Genomic DNA, 19,607 nt, shown 5'->3' on the forward strand with positions numbered 1-19,607 from the left:
CAGTATCATTGAATTTTTCTTTTTTCGAACTACATTATTTAAAGGACTTTTTCTCTTCAAGATCATTCTATAAACAAGAGCGTTTGACTTTCCGCTGTGGGACAGTGATTTATTATTATGTCAAACTATTTGTCACCAAAAGAAAAAGATTTTAAATCCAGCAGATAAGAATTTTTGAAAGAGATTTTATGTTAGATTTGAAGGGATCAGCATCAAACATTTTTATTAGGGATCATCATTACTTTACTTTGCAATTCGTTTTATAAATTTGTAGAGAAGATTTCTGATTTTTTGAAACTTTCCTCTCAGTCTGCAGAGATCTTGGGATATAAACATCTCTATATAAGCCAAAATTTTGATAAGTAAAATTAACAAAGGGATTAACTTACCTCTTTGGCCAAAGAGTGCAACCAATGAAATAAATAATCTCCGTAGAATAGACGAAGAGTCCCTCCACCTGTCTGCCAGAATGAGAAAATAATGTATATACATACTTCAGGGATATGTTATATAGCTTTGATAATATTGATCTTTCGAAAACAGTGGCTCTTATTAAAATATGTATGATCACTGAAAAGTTGGTTCAATGTTTGTTCATTTATCAAAATTATGGAGATAAGCAAACAATAAATTCAAAAATACATAATAATTTTAAAAACCCTGAACTTTGCAAATTTGTTATTTAGCCAAATTTCAACTGATTTGCAAAAGTGATATCTCATTTAACTGGTTTCAATTTTGAATTGAAATGGAATTCACGTTAATAATCAACTTATTATTTCCTAGTCGAAAAAATGAAATGAACAGCAAAGTATACCAATAAACCATAGTTTTATTCATTTAGTCAATTTTTGAAGTATTTGAAAAATTCATAACTTTATATATTTCAGTTGGTAAAATGTGTTTCAATCTGCATTAAAGAACACTGCATTGAGAACTAAATCTTTTAACAACTTTCGCAAAAAATTGAGATGTATACATCATCATTTAAAAAAAAAAAAATCGGATTGAAACCAATTGTTTTAAATATATGTTTAATGTTATTTTAAAAATGTGCTTAATTGCGATTTCTTTGATATACATATAACTTTTAGAAATCGGCTAGCAATTATTGAAAATGCAGTGAAAAAGAGAGTAGCGTAATCAAAAAATTTTGCAAATTATAAAAAAAACTTTACAAATCTTTTTTGATTGATTTTCATTCATGCACTAATTTCAGATGGGAAAATAATTTTCTAATTTGCATTATGACCCCAACAGGTAATATTTTTGGTTTTTTTTTGGTTTGATTGTCACAGGCCCCGCAATGGCGTAATCCGACACTGACTTGGGATATTTTTATACTTCCTTTCGAAATTGTAATATTTGTCAGTTTAGTACACTTATAAGGATGTGTGCCAAATTTAATTAACTTGAGCCTCAAGTCTTGAGGCAAGTATCATTTGGGTACGATGCGAACAATAGGCCAGAAAAAACTTTTGTTTCTTGATGATCCACATAAAAAGCATTATTTTTGTCAAATGTTATTAAAATCGTATAAGTATATCTAATAGCTTTCATTCGAAAGCACAGGAATACAAACCTCAGCTCGGCTAAGTTTAAAAAGACACGAGCAAATGCAACGCTCAATTTATAATATACACTTTTGTCAAGCTCACTTTCACTTTATATACATATATAATTAAGATTTCAAAAGACATCAATCTCTACGTTCGTTTCTAGATTAATCTTTATACCAATTCACATATATGTAAATATTTATAAAGTTAACTAATTTTTATGTTTGTTAATGTTTCTGGTTTGTCATTTCAAATGAGACCAATAATAGGGATCGAGAAACGATTATCATATTCAAATGTCTATTAATTCACTGATCCGTAACACTTTTCGTACTTTTGTGTAACTAATTTATACTTTGAAAAATTTATGTGAGATGTTCCTCCCTAAGTTTAGATTACTTTGAACCCATTACCCAGAGACGTGAAATTATCCAGTGTGTTTCCCTCGTAAGATATCAATATATTGGAAGCCGCATTCGAGCCAAATAAGCCGCATTCGAATTTCGTTGAGGTTAATTAAAAGCTAACAATTTTTTAACTAAAAAATATAAATCTATCTATATCAAATTATTTTGAAAATGATTATTTGTTTGCAGAAAATATTTCATATTACCACCGTATTGAATTAATATATATAGATAGGCTGTCAAAATTAACCGCTTGAACAAACTCATGCACTTTATTGTATAGGTCTATTCCTATTCAAAAGTAAAATATTTATTGAATTATTTAAATGAGATCGATGAGTCTACTGAATTCGATTGAAATAATTTGATTATCGTTAATTTATTCGGCACAATTCAATCTCATTCATTTTTCTAAGTAACTTATGCTATGAGATGTGCAAATACTCATTTATATTCATTTATTAGTTCACGTACATACATACGTATGTACTTTATGATCTCTAGGGCAGAACATTTTAGTAGTCAAGCAATTTATTTTTGGTATTTGCGTATTCATTAATATTGCCCTTCTTTAATTAATTGCCAATATTGACGATGAGGAAATTATAACTAGTTTTTCAATTTATGGCGATATGATCACTATATTAAAAGACAATTTCTTTTTCTTATAATTCTTTCAATTTCTGTTTAAATACAAATGATAGGGCGAAATTTTTAATTATGAGATTTAGGGAATATATCGTAATATTAACTTGAAAACGATCAAAATACACTGTTTCAGAAATCTTTGTGTTTGAATTTAATTCGTTATATTTAGCATATAAGATATTACATATTAAGAGTTCATTTTAAAGAAAAATACTATAGGAAAGTTGGGAAGTGGGAAGGTGGGAAGTTGGAGCTTCTATATTAATAATATTTTTGAAATTAATTTAAATTCATTTAAATAAAACAAGAACTAAAGGTAACCTACATACCTTCTTCTTACATTATGTATCTGTATTGTCGGCTCTTACTTCTACAACTAACTAATAGAATGATTTTACAGGACAAAAAATTTCACGTTGCTAAGATTTGATCAGTAGTAGAATGACATTTTTACACCTTTAATTAGGAAGATTCTTGCGAAACTGAATTATGGATGAATTAACACATTAAATTTGCAGTTTTGATAAAATAACACCCAAATGAGGGTGCGCGTATCCCAATACTTTACCCTTAATCCGAACTTATTCGACTACTTTTAGTTCTTTATTCTTTGTAAATGTAAAGCCTAATGAAATGTATTTAATAACTATATCATCTAATTGATGAACAATTTCAAGTTATTATATGTATTTCTCCCGTTTTATTTAGCTGTTGATATTAATGACAGAAAATTGATGTTTCCGAAATTTATACATTTCCATCAAGATCAGTTTCGAAACCGTTTCATCGGTTCCTTACCATATTAAAACTTAGCATGAAACTGTTGCATGAAAATTTGCGAAATGGCTGGGAAAATTTTGGAGCTGTAAAAAAAAATCCTTTTGCTTCCTTTAGATCGAACTTAAAGTGGATAAATTGGATCTAACAGTAATCAAATTACTCAACTTGAAGAACTATGCAAGCTTGTTCGCATTTTCGAAACCGAATAATTTTGTGGGACTTGAAATTAATCCAATTAATTGGCTTAAACAGCTTCTAAAAATTTTCAAATGTTGTCGGATTTGGAATTGTAAACTGTACGGTGAATACAAAACAGCTGAACATTTTTTCATCAAGACATGAAAATAAAATATTTAAAAATAAATATTTTTAAACTAATCTTCAATTAATGAAAAACATATTTAAGATTTATTTACGAGAATTTTACTCAGCAATCAACAAGAGATTTAAGCAAATAATTCATTCGAAGGCAAAATTAATTGTACTTTCTGTTTTCGTTTCTTAACTTGGTCTTAACTTGTATTCCAACTTAATTAATTTCTGGGGATTAGCATTAAAATCAATTTGATTTAAGAAAAAAACTTGGAATTCGTAATACAAGTAATTTTTAAGAAATTTTTCAAGTTGGTTTTATTTATCTAAAGGTATAAAAGTTTTGAATTTTTTTTAAATATTTTATTTTTTTTCACGACAAATTCTACGGTAACTTAAGTTTAATGTCAAATTACTGTCAAAAAAGCACAGTCCTCGCCTTACCTAATCAAAAACGATATAAAACTAGATACTTAATTGTACAGGCTTGGCAAATGTCAATTTTTGCAAGGTGCCGTAGTTATGAAAATAGGTTATTAGTTTGGCTACAAAACTAAAACAAGATAACGGAATATAAGATTCTATAACATCTACTGGCTAATATTATTATGGCGATTGGTTCATTTGTTTTGAAGAAATTGTACCGATTTTGAAAACTTGGTTTTGTAAATTTGGGATCATCTGATACGGTCTCAAGAATTCAGTGATATCTTGGAAAATATTTATCGGATTTGCTTTAAATTTTCAGGAAATATTCTAAGAAATGCTTTAAATAAAAATCATTTAATTTGTATTTGTATGTAAATTTATAACCTTTTATTTGTTAAAAATAACAAGTTCAAAAACTATGGAGAATTTAGGACGCTTCACATTTGAAGATGATTGGAAGTGGTCCTACATTTGATATATTATTTTATATACATACATATGTGCATATAGTATTTATAGGTTTAATTTTTAGATTCAAATATTCCTTCTGTATTTTTCGAACTGGATTCCAGAAAATTTAATAATTTCCCTGACGACATATACAAATATTTGGCGACTGAATGGGTTAAGCCTTAATACTAAATTTATTCTGTTTGAAGCAGCAGGTGTTGCTTGTTAGGGTGATTCAAGTCTTTCGGAAAATTGTACAAATATTCTTTGGTAATCATATAAAAGGGGGAAAAGATGGGATATGAAAATACCAATATGAAAAAGTTGATGTGTGTGTGGGTAAATTAATTACAATGCCTTTTCCTATGACTTTCCAACTATTAACTAACTGAACAACTGATTGTTGTCCTACTACTGCTTGCCTGTCAGTGAAAATTTCTTATAATTTTTCTTCAATTTTAATGCATATAAGATAATTCCATGGGGAAAAGACTACTCAGAGTAATTACTTTTATCCCAAAAAGTAGACGCGTGTCGAGTCTATGGAAGAACAACCACGTTTGGCCCGGGCATCTGGTTTTTAGGCGTGATACACCCTTGTGTGTGGCTTTTTTTTTCATTGTTGATTTTTGTTCACACCCTTGTGTATAAGCTTATAGAGAGATAGAGAAGATTATCAAGAGATTTTTGTTAACTTTTCAATATACAAGAGGATAAATGTTTAAAAATAACAATAGATTCCAGGGCAAATGATTTGTAGATACTAAATAAAGTTAAAACAATATATAGCCTAATCTATATATATATATACATATATCTTTATGTTGTACTAACCAAAATTATTCCATTCAGTTTCAATTAGTCAAATAAGAGACCTTTCCCTAACGCCAGCCTCAAGCCAATATAGTCAGTAACGTTAAATGTATCTGGCGTTTGCTGTTTGGTGTCTAAAAATGTTTACACTGAGCGAAAAATCCAACTATATTATATGTAAATATTAATTATCAAAACTATTGTTTTTTCAAAAGTAAATGTAAATTTTCAAAAAACGCTTTTGCTTATTATTGTAACTCAAATCTCTGTAGATAGATAATCGTAGGAAAACTCTAATTTTCTAGTCATTTTCAATGACTTGAACGTATTTTGGCACAGTGTACTTTTGAAAAATTTTCCACCCTTAGCCATGTATCGCGTGTTAAGCACCGCCTTCAAACGCGGAACAGAATATTTTCCTTCTCTTTCACATGGACTCACAAGTGCAGCATCCTTTTTTGTCCAAAGGTTGTGATGTTGATACAATTCGTAATTGAAGCTTATTTATTCAAGGGCAGTAAAAATTTTTGTGTTTTTCGGAAGTCCATAATTATATGTTTTATTGCGATGTGATTCACAAGCGGATGATAAAACCAAAAATTAACGTTAAGTGCCAAAAAATCTGCAAAGAAAAAAAAAAGAAATAACAAAAAAACAATTCCAATAAGTTTTAGAGAGCCGTTTCAATGCAATGGAATTTTCATTTATTAACAAAGCGAACTTTGACAAGGATTGTATATATAATACGAATACACAATTCTATAATAATAATAATACCAATGGCGGGCTATCCGTTGCCAATCATATGAGCCATTATAATTTAATGATTGATTCGGGCTATAAGCTCTGTGCCAATGAAACTGCAATGAGAAATTCTTTGAATCAAGATACGAATTTATTATTTTCAAAAATAACAACAGTATCGGAATTTTATCCTGGACCACATGAGATTGCCTCCTTCAATTCCGGTGAGTATATTTCAAAAAGATTTTCAAAATTGTCTGGCATTTTTCAAAGACAAGATATAATGGTGAAGTGAGAATTGAATTTAAGTGAATTTTATCTGCCAGTTTTGAGGTGCAACAAAAACTGTGTCTACCTGAGTTTAAATTGAAAAAAGGTATACATACAAATTATGTCATGTTCTAGCAAATAATAATTTATGAACATAATTTGATTACTTTTTCCATACTAATTTATTAGGTAAAATATTGTGTCTACAATGTGTGAAATGTGTGAAATATTGTGTCTACAATGTGTCTATTATCCTGTTTATTAGTTCTGTGTGACTTAAATAATGGAAAAATAAAATAGAATAAAATTAAAACTACCTTTGAAACAACCAGACAAATTTCAAATTTGTGAAAACTTAAGTTTAAATCAATTGAATGAGATAAATTAGGTGTTAATTTATCTTAAACAAATTTGTTTCATCATAATCATAACGGTCTCAAAAAAATCCTGTTAATGTGTAGATCGTATATATGTATATATACATATATATGTATATATAATGAAAAATCTATAATCTATATATAAAATTCTATATATTTTTATCTATATTTAAAGTTAACAAACCTTTTATCATAACTACAATGATCACAATCATTCTAGCAATTCTCGCTCATCGACTTTTATTTCCATTATATGTTCACTTAAACAAAATCTGTAGAATCAAAAATTTGATAGCATATTAAGGAAGGTGAAAATTCGATTGATCATAGCAATGACTACGCATAGAAAGGGTCTATATTTTCCTATATTTTCTGTCTGGACATATGATAACATCAAAAGTTAAGATCAAATAAAGCCTTAACTAGAGGCTGGAAAAGATTTGATCCAACATTAAGACTCATCACGTATCCGCCATGTTGGCAACCAATTTCCATGAAAATTAAATATATGGAAACATTAGCCAAAGGTTTTCTTAATTAAGCTTAAAAAATATAATTTAAATAAGCTATATGCCCAACAACTTGGCCAAAAAGGTTCTTGATCATTTCGATTTGCCGCTTTTTGGTTTAAATGAGTTCAATTCAAGTTACTATTATCGTTAGAGGTGAAATGATTTCATATGTAGTACCGTTTTTGCCATTAAATTTGACATAACATAAATCGTCATGGGCGTGAGCGCTGATATTCGTGGATAGCCCAGTCAGGATAGCTATCAGGACTATCAAAATATTATGTTGCCTCTTTCTAACAATTTTCGACCACGTTTCATAATCACAAGAGAAGTGCCGTGAGATTAGCTTGAATTTGAACCTTTGCCTTTCAAGATGGATTTTTGCAATTACTTTTACAATTTTTATACTATTAAGTTTAAAATAACGAAACAAATTCACGTAATGAAGAAATTGATAGACAACCATTCATTCAAACATTTTCCGCTGATAAAATATATTTGCAGCATTTATTAAAACCCTATATACATATACATAGCATACATATAACAAAAAGCAGAATATAAAAATTTATGGACAAAAGTACTCCAAAAATTGAAGACAAATGCACCAACAAAGCTGCAATAGCTTAAAAGGATAAAGATGTCAATGATCTGACTAAGCTACATATATAAACAAGAGTTTTGAGAAGATTCTTACCAAACGTTGCCAAGATCGCCTTTGAAATCCTTTTTAGTCATAACAACGAGGATGAAAGAATGAATAGATCAACGCAGCTCCAGGAACTTTTTTTATTCGTATATATGTACATATATCTGAATTAGTTGTATCTCCTACTATACCAGTCTATACACAACATTTGGCAGCTCTAGTTAATACAGACGGAAGGACAGATAACACTTCGAACTGTCTTGTCTACTTCTAATTGATTTTTTAATAATGGCTAATAAACAAACAAATTTTAAATCAGTACTTTTTTTGAGTCCTATGAGAACTACATACATAACTAGGTAGACATCCGATCTGAGAGGGGATAACCATTCCCACATTTTTGTCACAGGCATTAACTTTGAGTTCGAATAGTTCATAAAACATAATTGAATTTTCCCACTCCATATGTATGCACATATGTATATCTTATAGAGTTAAGATTCGATGACTTTTGCTAAGGCTGAGAATTGTATTTGTGAATCGTCTATTGATACTTGGGGTGAAAGTTTATACGACTTAAACAGTAAGCTAAGCTTAATACTAGCTGTGTTTAAGCTGCAACTGAAGCCAGACTCTCTTTGCTAAAAAGAGAAAACGAACGAAGAGAGAGAGAGAGAGACCAAGAACAGCGCAAGTTACTTTGAAGTGACAAACTTGGAGATCCGTTACTTCAATTCTTTTCTTTCTTATTTCTTCTATGGAAATTTCCAGAACTTTGAATTTTGTAAAAGACAGCGTGGTTTGCTGTACTTGAATTACTCTTGAAATTAATCTCGGTCGATGCGGTTGCACCTTCTGTGCCCGCCGACAATTGTACTATAGTTTTAGGTTAAGAAAATAAAGCAACCGATTGAAGTCAACCTGGTCATCTCATTTCTTGCCAATCGCGAGTGCCTCAAAGCCGCCTCGGTGGAAATCATCCGAAGGCCGCATCATATAAAGCGAGCAGTTTGGGGCTCCGCAAGGGCGCAGCCGTTAGCCAACATATTTTTGGTGCCGAAACCCGGGAGGAATGATCTTGGCGATTGGATTTAGAGTGTGATTGCCAGTGGATAGACTGATTCGGGTGAGTACAATTTAACGTTGATGTGTTTGGGTAGGTGTTCATTATGGCTGAAAAACTGTTACCGTTGGCTACGGAGCAAATCACATTGCTCACTTCGCTGGAGAAGTCATTGGCGCGGTATAAATCGGAGGAGTCGGGACATACCGAGAGTCATCTGGAAGCCAGATTGGACTCGATTGCCCACCTTCACGCAGATTTTCAGCGCAATCATCACCAACTGATTCAAGAACGAGATAATGCGGAAATAAAGGGCAGATATTTTGACAAAGACATCAGAGACTGTTTCGAAGAAACCTACATAATGGGAGTAGCTGAGATTCGAAATGAGTTGCAGAGACATAAGGATCGGAGAATCCCGGCGTCGACTGCATTTGATGAGTCTTGTTTGCATCAGACGGTGCATGAACAAATGGGACCATGTTTGGAGGAAGTGAAACTCCCAACAGTTAAACTGCCTACCTTCAGCGGGAAATTTATTGAGTGGCCGGCGTTTAAAGAGGTGTTTTTAACAAGAGTACACCACTGCGACAAGCTGACGGACTTACATCGTTTTCATTATTTGAAGGATTCGTTGGTTGGAGACGCAGCTAAGGATATTGAACATCTAACGCTAATAGCGGCGAACTATGAAGTGGCTTGGAGAATGTTGATAAATTTGTATGATAACAAACGAGTGTTATTTTTACATTACATGGATGTGTTCGATCAGCAATTACCAATAAAATATGGAGATGCGGAAAGTTTGAGAAGATTTGTGCAAACTTGCCGCTCATGTGTGAATTCATTGGAGAAGACTGGTGTGGATGTGCGACAACAGTCTGAAATTTTAGTGTACTACATGATGAAGAGATTACCGAATCAATTAAGAGTGGATTGGGAGCGGTCAATATCTTCAACGCAGAATCTGCCGAGCTTTGAGGAGCTCAGTCAGTATCTTGAAACACAGTACAGAACAATGATTACGGCGTCAGCAGGTAATATCGAGGGAACTCTATCACGGGATAGACATCGGAATGCAAAGCCAGGTGTACATGGGTTACGAGCTAACCAGAACTACACAAAGGCTTCATTTGTTACTCGAGAGACAGACCTATGCATTGTGTGTCAAGGGGATGCACACCTTATCGGAGTATGCAGGATATTCCAGGAGATGAGGCTATCGGAACGAAAGGCGTGTGTAGTAAGGCATCGACTGTGTTTTCGATGCCTTAGACCAAATCACCGAATAGATGCATGTGACAGTGTGGTAAATTGTGAAAAATGTCAAGGACGGCATCATACACTACTCCATGTAGACAAATCAGGATGCGAGAGGCCGCTTGGCACACTAAGGAAGGGAGTTATCCCAACAGCATCTGCGAATGCTTTAATTGGAAAGAGTACAACAAAAACTGCGGTAAGGCACAAAGACGAGGTTTTATTACCAACAGCAATGGTGTGGGTAGAGTCGATAGAAGGCTATCCCTTACAGTTTAGAGCGTTTTTGGATCAAGGTTCACAAGTTTCGTTCATTTCAGAGATTGCAGCTCAGCAGCTACGTTTACGGCGCAAACAGGCTCACATCACGATTACTGGATTAGCAGATACAAAAATTACAGATGCGGCAGCAGAGGTGGAGCTAGTCATAAGATCAATCTACAACCCACATGCGAAATACAAGCTGCTCGCGTCAGTAATACCTCTAGTGAGTAAGCGCATGCCAATCAAACGACTGCCGTTTGAAGAGTGGACTCATCTGAAGGGCTTACCGTTGGCCGACCCTAACTTCTTCAGTCCACAAGGAGTTGATATTTTGTTGGGAAATGACGTCTACGATGAGCTGATGTTAGGAGAAGTGCATCGAGGAATACGTGGTATGCCTCTGGCGCAAAATACGCATTTGGGATACATTGTATCAGGAAAAACGAATCAAGAAGCTGGTAGGAGATCGTCCTACACCATAACGGTACGAAGGAAGGAAGCTGATGAGATACTTGAACAATTGTTATGTAAGTTTTGGGAGCTAGAACAATTCGACGAGGAGCCACGTGGGGTTTCAGTAGAGGATAACTGGTGCGAAGATTTCTTCGTTAAGACACATAGCCGAATGCCGTCTGGGAAATATGTTGTTCGTCTTCCCTTTCTTACATACTTGGACGAATCAATGGTAATTGGAGAATCATATAAGAGCGCGTTAAAACGATTACATTCTCTGGACAGACGGTTGCGTAACGATGCGAGTTTGAAGAACGCTTATGTTGGCACGATAAATGAGTATCTGGAGCTGGGTCAAATGGAACGTGTAACGTCACGGGCTAGTAAGACGGGCAATCCTGCATTGGGGGGAGTCGATCATTGCTACCTACCGCATCACCCAGTCATAAAGGAATCGTCATCAACTACGAAGGTACGAGTTGTCTTCGATGGATCGAGCAAGACGAGTAATGGAAAATCGCTTAATGAGATTCTAGCAATAGGTCCAAAATTGCACGTACATCTTCAAGGAATCATTCTCAATTGGCGAGGGCTAAAATGGGTATTTATGGCGGATGTTGAAAAAATGTACAGATGTATTAATATTCCACCCGACGACGCGCAGTACCAGCGTATTCTATGGAATCCGGAGACAAGTGATTATGTGGAAGAATATGCCTGCACAACGGTGATGTTTGGAACGAGCTCCGCACCTTATTTAGCCATGAGAGTTATGAAACAATTAGCTATGGATGAATGCGAGAAGTATCCACTGGCGGTGGATGTTATAAATCATCAAATGTATGTAGATGACATACTGTCTGGTGGCGACAGTATTGCAGAAACGGAGGATGTCAAGAACCAAGTGATTGGAATGCTTCGTAGTGGTACATTCGAACTACGGAAGTGGGCGAGTAATTGCACAAAGCTATTAGAGAACATACCAGTTGAGCATCGAGAATCAAGCGGATTGTTACACATGGAAGGTAATGATACTATTCGCACGTTAGGTCTATACTGGAGTCCCAAAGAAGATGAGTTCCGTTTTGCTTTGCATGTCGTTCCACCAATGAGCTCACCAACAAAGAGGACAATACTATCAGCAATTGCACGACTGTTTGATCCCATGGGATGGCTTAGTCCGATAATAATTACTGCCAAAATTCTCATGCAGCAACTGTGGAAGGAGAAAATTGGCTGGGATAGCACACTACCGGACACTATTAAGAGAGAATGGGAGAAATTCGTAAAAGAGTTACCAAACATAGTAACTATACGAATACCACGGCATGTTACATGGGGGCTACCGGGTGGTGTGGCTGAATTGCACCTGTTTTGCGATGCCTCGTCACGAGCATATGGAGCTGCGGCTTACTTGCGCTTCCCAATTGGAGAGGATAAGTATCACACAGAGTTGCTATTGTCAAAGGGGAGAGTATCGCCAACTAAACAACAACTAACCATACCTAGGGCAGAGTTATGTGCTGCGCTTGAAGCAGCCAAAATGTATAAGTATCTAAAAGAGAATCTAAGAATTAACATTAATTATTCGAACACTATTTTTTGGTCAGATTCTATGATAACCATCAGTTGGATCCGTGGTGGAGCTGCCAACTGGAAAGTATTTGTGTCCAATCGAATAAACAAAATCCTGGAAATCTCAGACGAAAGGCAATGGAGACACGTCGCCTCGAAAGATAACCCTGCAGATTATCTAAGCCGTGGCACGAGTGCAACCAAGTTGGCATCGTGTGAATTATGGTGGCATGGGCCATCATGGTTACAAGGATCGGACATCGAATGGCCTTGTAATGCTATTGATCAGGATTCGCTGTCGGTTGTTGACACTGAAGTTAAAAAGGTGACGTGCCATAAGATATCAGTGGAAGAAATGCCAAGTGTAGCATTTATCAGCAAGTATTCATCGTATACACGACTCGTCTGGATTATATCATATATAAAACGTTTCGTATATAATTGTCGAACATCTGTGGCAGAACGAAGAGGACCTGGACTCTCAATTGTGGAATTAGAAGAGGGCCTACGTGAATTGATTAGGATGGTGCAGAAGGATTGTTTTAACTCTGAATGGAAGGCGCTATCGGAAGGCAGGGTAATAGCAAAGGACAGCATACTACTGTCTCTTAATCCGTATTTTGATTCGAACGAACGTGTTTTACGTCTCGGAGGCAGGCTCCGAGATTCCCTGTTGCCCATAAATGAAAAATATCCTTATATATTACCGTATAAACATCCTTTCACAGATCTGGTCATATCTTACAGTCATATTTGCACCTTGCATGGTGGAACCTCACTAACGCTGAATTTTATAAGGAAGAAATTCTGGATTGTTAATGGACGCAATGCAGTTCGGTTTGGAATTCATAAATGTATCACATGTTTTAAGATGAAGCCTCAATTTGCAGGTCAGAAAATGGGAATGTTACCAGCAGTACGGGTACGCCCTTCTAGAGCATTCTCATCCGTTGGAGTGGACTACGCTGGACCCGTAAATATTTCGCCCTGCAAAGGAAGAGGACGTGTATCCCAGAAGGGATATATTGCTGTGTTCGTATGTCTAGTGACAAAGGCCATTCATTTGGAACCAGTTGGAGATCTGACCTCAGATGCGTTTATAGGAGCATTTAACCGTTTCATTGGCAGACGTGGCCTATGCACAGACGTTTATAGTGACTGCGGTACTAATTTTATTGGAGCCAACAAAAAATTGCAAGTGGACAAACTGGCATATTGTTCGTACATTACGAAACATATTGCGCCAACATTATTGAGAAAAGGAATCAACTGGCATTTCAACCCACCATCAGCGCCACACTTTGGTGGATTGTGGGAGGCTGGAGTGAAGTCCATGAAGTATCATCTGAAGAGAACTCTCGGAGAACAAGTTTTAACATTCGAGGAAATGGCAACTGTGTTGGCACAGATTGAGTCTTGCTTAAATTCAAGACCGTTATGTCCCCTATCAAATGATCCTGACGATTTAATGGTATTAACACCCGGTCACTTTCTGATGGGTGAAGCGCCTTTAGCACTTCCTGCTCCGGAATTGGCTAAAGTTACTCTGATTGATCGATGGAAGAATTGTCAATATTATGCACAACAGTTTTGGAGAAGATGGAACTCGGAATATTTATCACGATTACAAAGGAGACCAAAATGGCTGCAGACCAAGGAAAATCTAACAGTTGGATGCATAGTGCTCATCAGGGACGAGCGTTTCCCTTCTCATCAATGGCCTCTAGGTCGCGTTATGGAGACACATGCAGGACCCGATGGACTAGTGAGAGTGGTGACTTTGAAGACAGTCAAAGGACTCATGAAACGACCGGTAGCCAAACTCTGTCCATTGCCTATTCAGGAGAATTGGATAGAGAATGACACCAGCCCTACACCTAAGCGTTAAATTGTTACTTTCTCGTTTCAGTTTTCTTTCGCAGGAGTCTTCCAGACGTGAATTTGATGATGAAGATCGTCATCATCAAAGGGGGGAGAATGTTTAAGCTGCAACTGAAGCCAGACTCTCTTTGCTAAAAAGAGAAAACGAACGAAGAGAGAGAGAGAGAGACCAAGAACAGCGCAAGTTACTTTGAAGTGACAAACTTGGAGATCCGTTACTTCAATTCTTTTCTTTCTTATTTCTTCTATGGAAATTTCCAGAACTTTGAATTTTGTAAAAGACAGCGTGGTTTGCTGTACTTGAATTACTCTTGAAATTAATCTCGGTCGATGCGGTTGCACCTTCTGTGCCCGCCGACAATTGTACTATAGTTTTAGGTTAAGAAAATAAAGCAACCGATTGAAGTCAACCTGGTCATCTCATTTCTTGCCAATCGCGAGTGCCTCAAAGCCGCCTCGGTGGAAATCATCCGAAGGCCGCATCATATAAAGCGAGCAGTTTGGGGCTCCGCAAGGGCGCAGCCGTTAGCCAACAAGCTGGATATTAGTTTAGTAAATATTTACATAAAATAATCAGATTAAACGGTTTTGATATGTATGGAAAAAATAAGAAATTTATATTAATTTAAGTCAAACCTTGAATTTAAGATGGCTCGAGGTCAATCTTCCAAATGAAGGCAACATAAAAAGGTACCTGCTCACCTTTTTATCACTCTTGCTTTTATAGCTATTTTAAGAACCACCAAGTTCTAAAGAGCTACAGAATTGCAATAGCCATACTGCCCTTTAGAGCTAAAACTACTTGGGAATTACAATTGAACCGAAGTCCACCTTTTTGTGCATACCCTTAGGCGCCTTATATGTATTAATAATAAAAGATAGAGCCGTAGTGTAGATTGTACTGTACAAGCTTTTGCTTTAATTCTATGAGCTTCTATTTCATAAGATTCAATATAAACTATAGCTTTTGTCTCATTTTAATTGCTTTTAGATTTTCATCTGAAGTCTTATGGTGATGATGCTTCAAGCTTGGCAGATAAATCGAAACAGAGGCGAATACGAACAACATTTACATCAAATCAATTGAATGAGCTTGAAAAAATATTTCTAGAGACTCATTATCCCGATATTTACACAAGAGAAGAGATTGCATCAAAGTTACATTTAACAGAAGCTCGAGTACAGGTAAGAAATTTAAAACATTAATTAGAGTAATAAATACATAATCTTTTTCGTAAAACCTAAAAATCATCTAAAATATTTATGTAGTAAACTTTATATCCTTCTCCGATACCGGATCATCATCTTTAAAATCCGTAGTTCGGTATATGCATAAAATATGATTAGTAGTGTTAAGAATGATAAGTCTCAATCCGTTTACATGAGTCGAACAAAATAGTAATATTTTAATTTTTGTGAAATATGTAGGTTCTTTAATGCATTCGCATCTCTACAATGGATAAAATATTAAGACAATATGTCAAGACCTCTGGCAAGAGGATGCGCAAAAATGTCCCAATCTATCAGTGCCGGATCAAGCCTGAAGAAGTTTTAACGCAAATTAGAAGATCAATTTGCAGAATAAAAATAGCATTCTGCCCGATTTATTTAATCGTATATTTTAAACCGGCATCATTTGTATGTGTACATTCTTAAATATTTGAATAAATAAAATAACTTCAACCTGATTTTGGGAAAAAAATCATGATGCAATAATTAGGGAAAAAGATTTGTTTCGAGATTTTAATTGAAAAATATCATTCTAACTTGAAAATAAATATATGAATGTATCAAATACTTAAAAAATTGACTAAATTAAAGTACACATTTATTGTTTTCTGCAATTTTTATCTCACTTGATAATGACTTACATTCTAATTCAAAAGCATTAAAAAGTGAAATCACTTTTGAAAATGAGTGGAAATTTGGCAATGTTACAGTTTCGCAAAGCTAAGCATTCCCAAGAGTTTATTAAAATAAAATAAGCTTACACTGTATTTTTGTAAATAAATGAATAATGAATAAACCAGTGATCAAAAATCTATATACAGTGCTCTAAAAGCGAGAAGCCCGTAGAATTAGCTTATCCTGTTATTTGTCCAATCCGGCACTGCAGTCAGTCTGGAAATTTTTAATCTGCCCTGGTTACAACTTTTTCCCGCAATGTTCTTTTAAAGCAAATTACATAAAGAGTCTCGAGCTGCGAAATTTAAGCGGTTATGACAGATATACAACGCGTGATATACGCAGCAGAGTATTTCAATATCAGGATTTTCAGTCCTTTAGTTCCCAATAAAATTTTAGTACTTGCTGAAGGAAACAATTCAGAGAGTTGTAAAGTATTTAGATGCGTTGCCGTTATCTAGAGACATTCTGAAGATCAAAAAGATACGTCACCTGTGTAGGTAATCGATATAAAGCATCAGAAACAGAAATTACATATCTTATAGTTCAAAGTTCTGCTGTTAGTCGTAGTAAGTACATCAATTGCCCTTATCAACCAGAATTATAATTCTCGAAAAGCTTACTTTGTTTTCCGATTCGTTAGCTAATTTATCATGGTTTGACGCTTCTATGCAAATTGTCAAAAGATTTAGAAGAATGTCTCCCTCCTCTGGTTGAAATGGAGTATTTAAGTGAGCAAGAGCCCACTGAGCGCTCCCCCTTTTTTTGGTTTAAGCTGAAGGACACACAAGGAAATCAAAACATTGCGCCCCTGCATCTGCCTGACTCAGTTAATTGTGAGTCTTTCTACCCCCAAACTTCAGATCGTTGGTCTCTGCGCCCAGAAGTGGGTGTGGTGAATGTGGTGGTTCGAGTTAAATTGGCAAATTGACTTGCCCACCCTTGGAAATTCGAAAATCTAGTTAATTTTGACCGGGACGTAATTTGAGTACCGTTGCAAATTCAATTAACACCGTTGCGGATATGTCACAATAAACAATTATGACAATTGTCGGCAATTTGGTAATTGATTTCAGGATCAATTAAGTAATAACATAGAGAGATGATTTTATCCAAACTGTCTAAAAAAGGACTAAGATATTAGTCTGATAAATGTGGATTTATTGAAGTAGATTATCAAGTACAATGCTTGATCATAATTATTAAACTTAGTCATTATTTTTGAATAATCTGGTGCGAAATAAAGAACTTAATATCTTGCTATTGTTCATTGTAGCATTCTGTCCGATAAGTAATCAAATTTTTCGTTTGTTGGTGGTTATAGAGTGAAAAATAGTGCTTAGTTGAGTTTCATGCACTATGTGCAATTTATTATTTATTTCCTTAAAATATTTACCACCTTTAGAATTAGAGATTCTCTTCCTAAATTCCCTTAAGTTCAACGATTGCAACTCATATACATCTCTTTATTATTTTGGATTGTATTTGTATTTAAATTGGGTACAAAAGTGCAGTGAAAAGAATGTTAAGTGGACAAGAAGAATCCGTTTCAAAAAACCAGAAGACGGCTAATTTTGAAAAACCATAAGTCTTGTTTGAACGAAGCTTGGCATTTCTTATTTATGCAAAAAATATTTCTTGTTTAAAGTTCTCAAGCAAGATTTATTTAATAATTAGAGAAAGCCATGACAATTCCATTTTTTTTTGGAGCTTTTAAAAAGATACTTGTACTTTCAAAATGTGAACTAAAAAAAATTGTTTGTGGTAAATTATAAAAAATTTGATTTTTTTAAAGTTAATACCTTTGTTGGAGGTGTTCTAAAATTAGTCAGATGTTTGGAGCGCAGTGAAGGGGACTTCCAATCTCATATATATACTTTATGATCAGCATGGAATATATTCCTGATCAGCATGGAAAGACAAGTTAATATAACCATGACCGCCTGACCGTGCAAATCAAGCCATTTCATTTTAAAACTAATGGATTGACGCTTGATACGTAAGCTTATACTGAGAGAGATCAAGATTGACAATTTGTCAGATCGGACCTCTATAACACACCATAACATAATGATTAGAATACAATAAATACATAGAATACGTTATGCATTATTTAAGGTAAAACTAAATTCACTGCATGTTTGCAAACAACGTGTAATTTTTCTATTAATTTTATTTTTTCGTTAACGGATCTGAAATAATTTGGGCTTATAAAGAAATTATAAATGTATTTAAGATGTAAAATTAACATATATAATTTTTACAAAAGTGTTGCCAGAAAATGTTCAGCCAACCCAAAAATTCAAGAAATTTACTAACTAAAAGCTCGAAATTACTTTTAATTAATCGTCGCTAATCGAATACATTCGAATCCTTTTGATATATTTTTTTGTACGAATATTTGGTGGTATCTAAAAGCTAAGATTTAAAAAGAAATCATCACCATCTCAGCATTACAATTCTAGGAGCGGATTAAACATGACTATATTAACTTATCTCCTAATAATACACACGCATGCATGTACTTACCCATTTCCATATAAAATCTACTAGCAGCTGCATCATCCTTTGTGTTGCAACCATTTGACGAAAGTAAATAAAACCCTTATCCCTAGAAACGCTTTTTCATCCACTTTGCGATTTCGATCACAAGTTTTGTCCATAATTTAAATAACTGATTATTTTTGAATAGGTAGTTCGAAGTAGTTCCACTGCGCTAGTTCACCTTATGCCGCTTCGATAGGTTAGTTATCGATACATAATGATGAACTGCGCAGGACATTTGCAAAATGAGCAGCATATGAAAACCATCCACTATTTGGCTTGCTTATTATAAAGGGAAATGTCTCAGCATGAAGTCTGAAGGATTCTGAACGGGGATGCTGAACTATATTTTTAAAATATTGCAATTACAGTTTATATGAAATATTTAAATCTGTTCTATAATTTTAGGTATGGTTCCAGAATCGTAGGGCAAAATTTCGAAAACAGGAAAGACATGCGATTTACATTATGAAAGATAAATCCGCTAAAATGGATAATCGCAAGAACATTTCAACTGGAACTAAATATTTTAATGCTGCAGTGAAAGGAAATGCACATTCACGTCAAATGAAAAGCATCTACGATAAAATATGAAAACCACCTATGTAAATATTTCTAACATAACAAATCATTCAATGTACACCATTATTTTGATAATTTTTTTACTATGCTGATTGTGGAATGAATTTATGTTTAATAAAATGTATTA

The 19,607-nt window shown here is 34.5% G+C and overlaps 1 protein-coding gene across 2 annotated transcripts; it reads left to right on the forward strand.

Annotated features, from left to right (window-relative positions):
• The first annotated feature begins 6,075 nt into the window (after positions 1-6,075).
• LOC6641015 (pituitary homeobox homolog Ptx1) lies at positions 6,076-19,546 on the forward strand. Of its 2 annotated transcripts, XM_015178669.3 has the most exons (3): positions 6,076-6,366; positions 15,441-15,634; positions 19,307-19,546. In XM_015178669.3, exons 1-3 carry the CDS (start codon positions 6,090-6,092, stop codon positions 19,490-19,492), a joined length of 657 nt encoding a protein of 218 aa, XP_015034155.1. In that variant the 5' UTR covers positions 6,076-6,089; the 3' UTR covers positions 19,493-19,546. The 2 variants fall into 2 exon arrangements, 1 of the variants encoding a protein (XP_015034155.1); XR_002723965.2 differs by lacking the exons at positions 6,076-6,366; positions 15,441-15,634 and adding an exon at positions 18,050-18,353 and having other exon boundaries at positions 19,307-19,363.
• The last annotated feature ends 61 nt before the right edge of the window (positions 19,547-19,607 follow it).

The sequence above is a fragment of the Drosophila willistoni genome (genome assembly GCF_018902025.1).
Source record: "Drosophila willistoni isolate 14030-0811.24 chromosome 2L unlocalized genomic scaffold, UCI_dwil_1.1 Seg168, whole genome shotgun sequence".
Taxonomy (NCBI): Eukaryota; Metazoa; Arthropoda; class Insecta; order Diptera; family Drosophilidae; genus Drosophila; species Drosophila willistoni.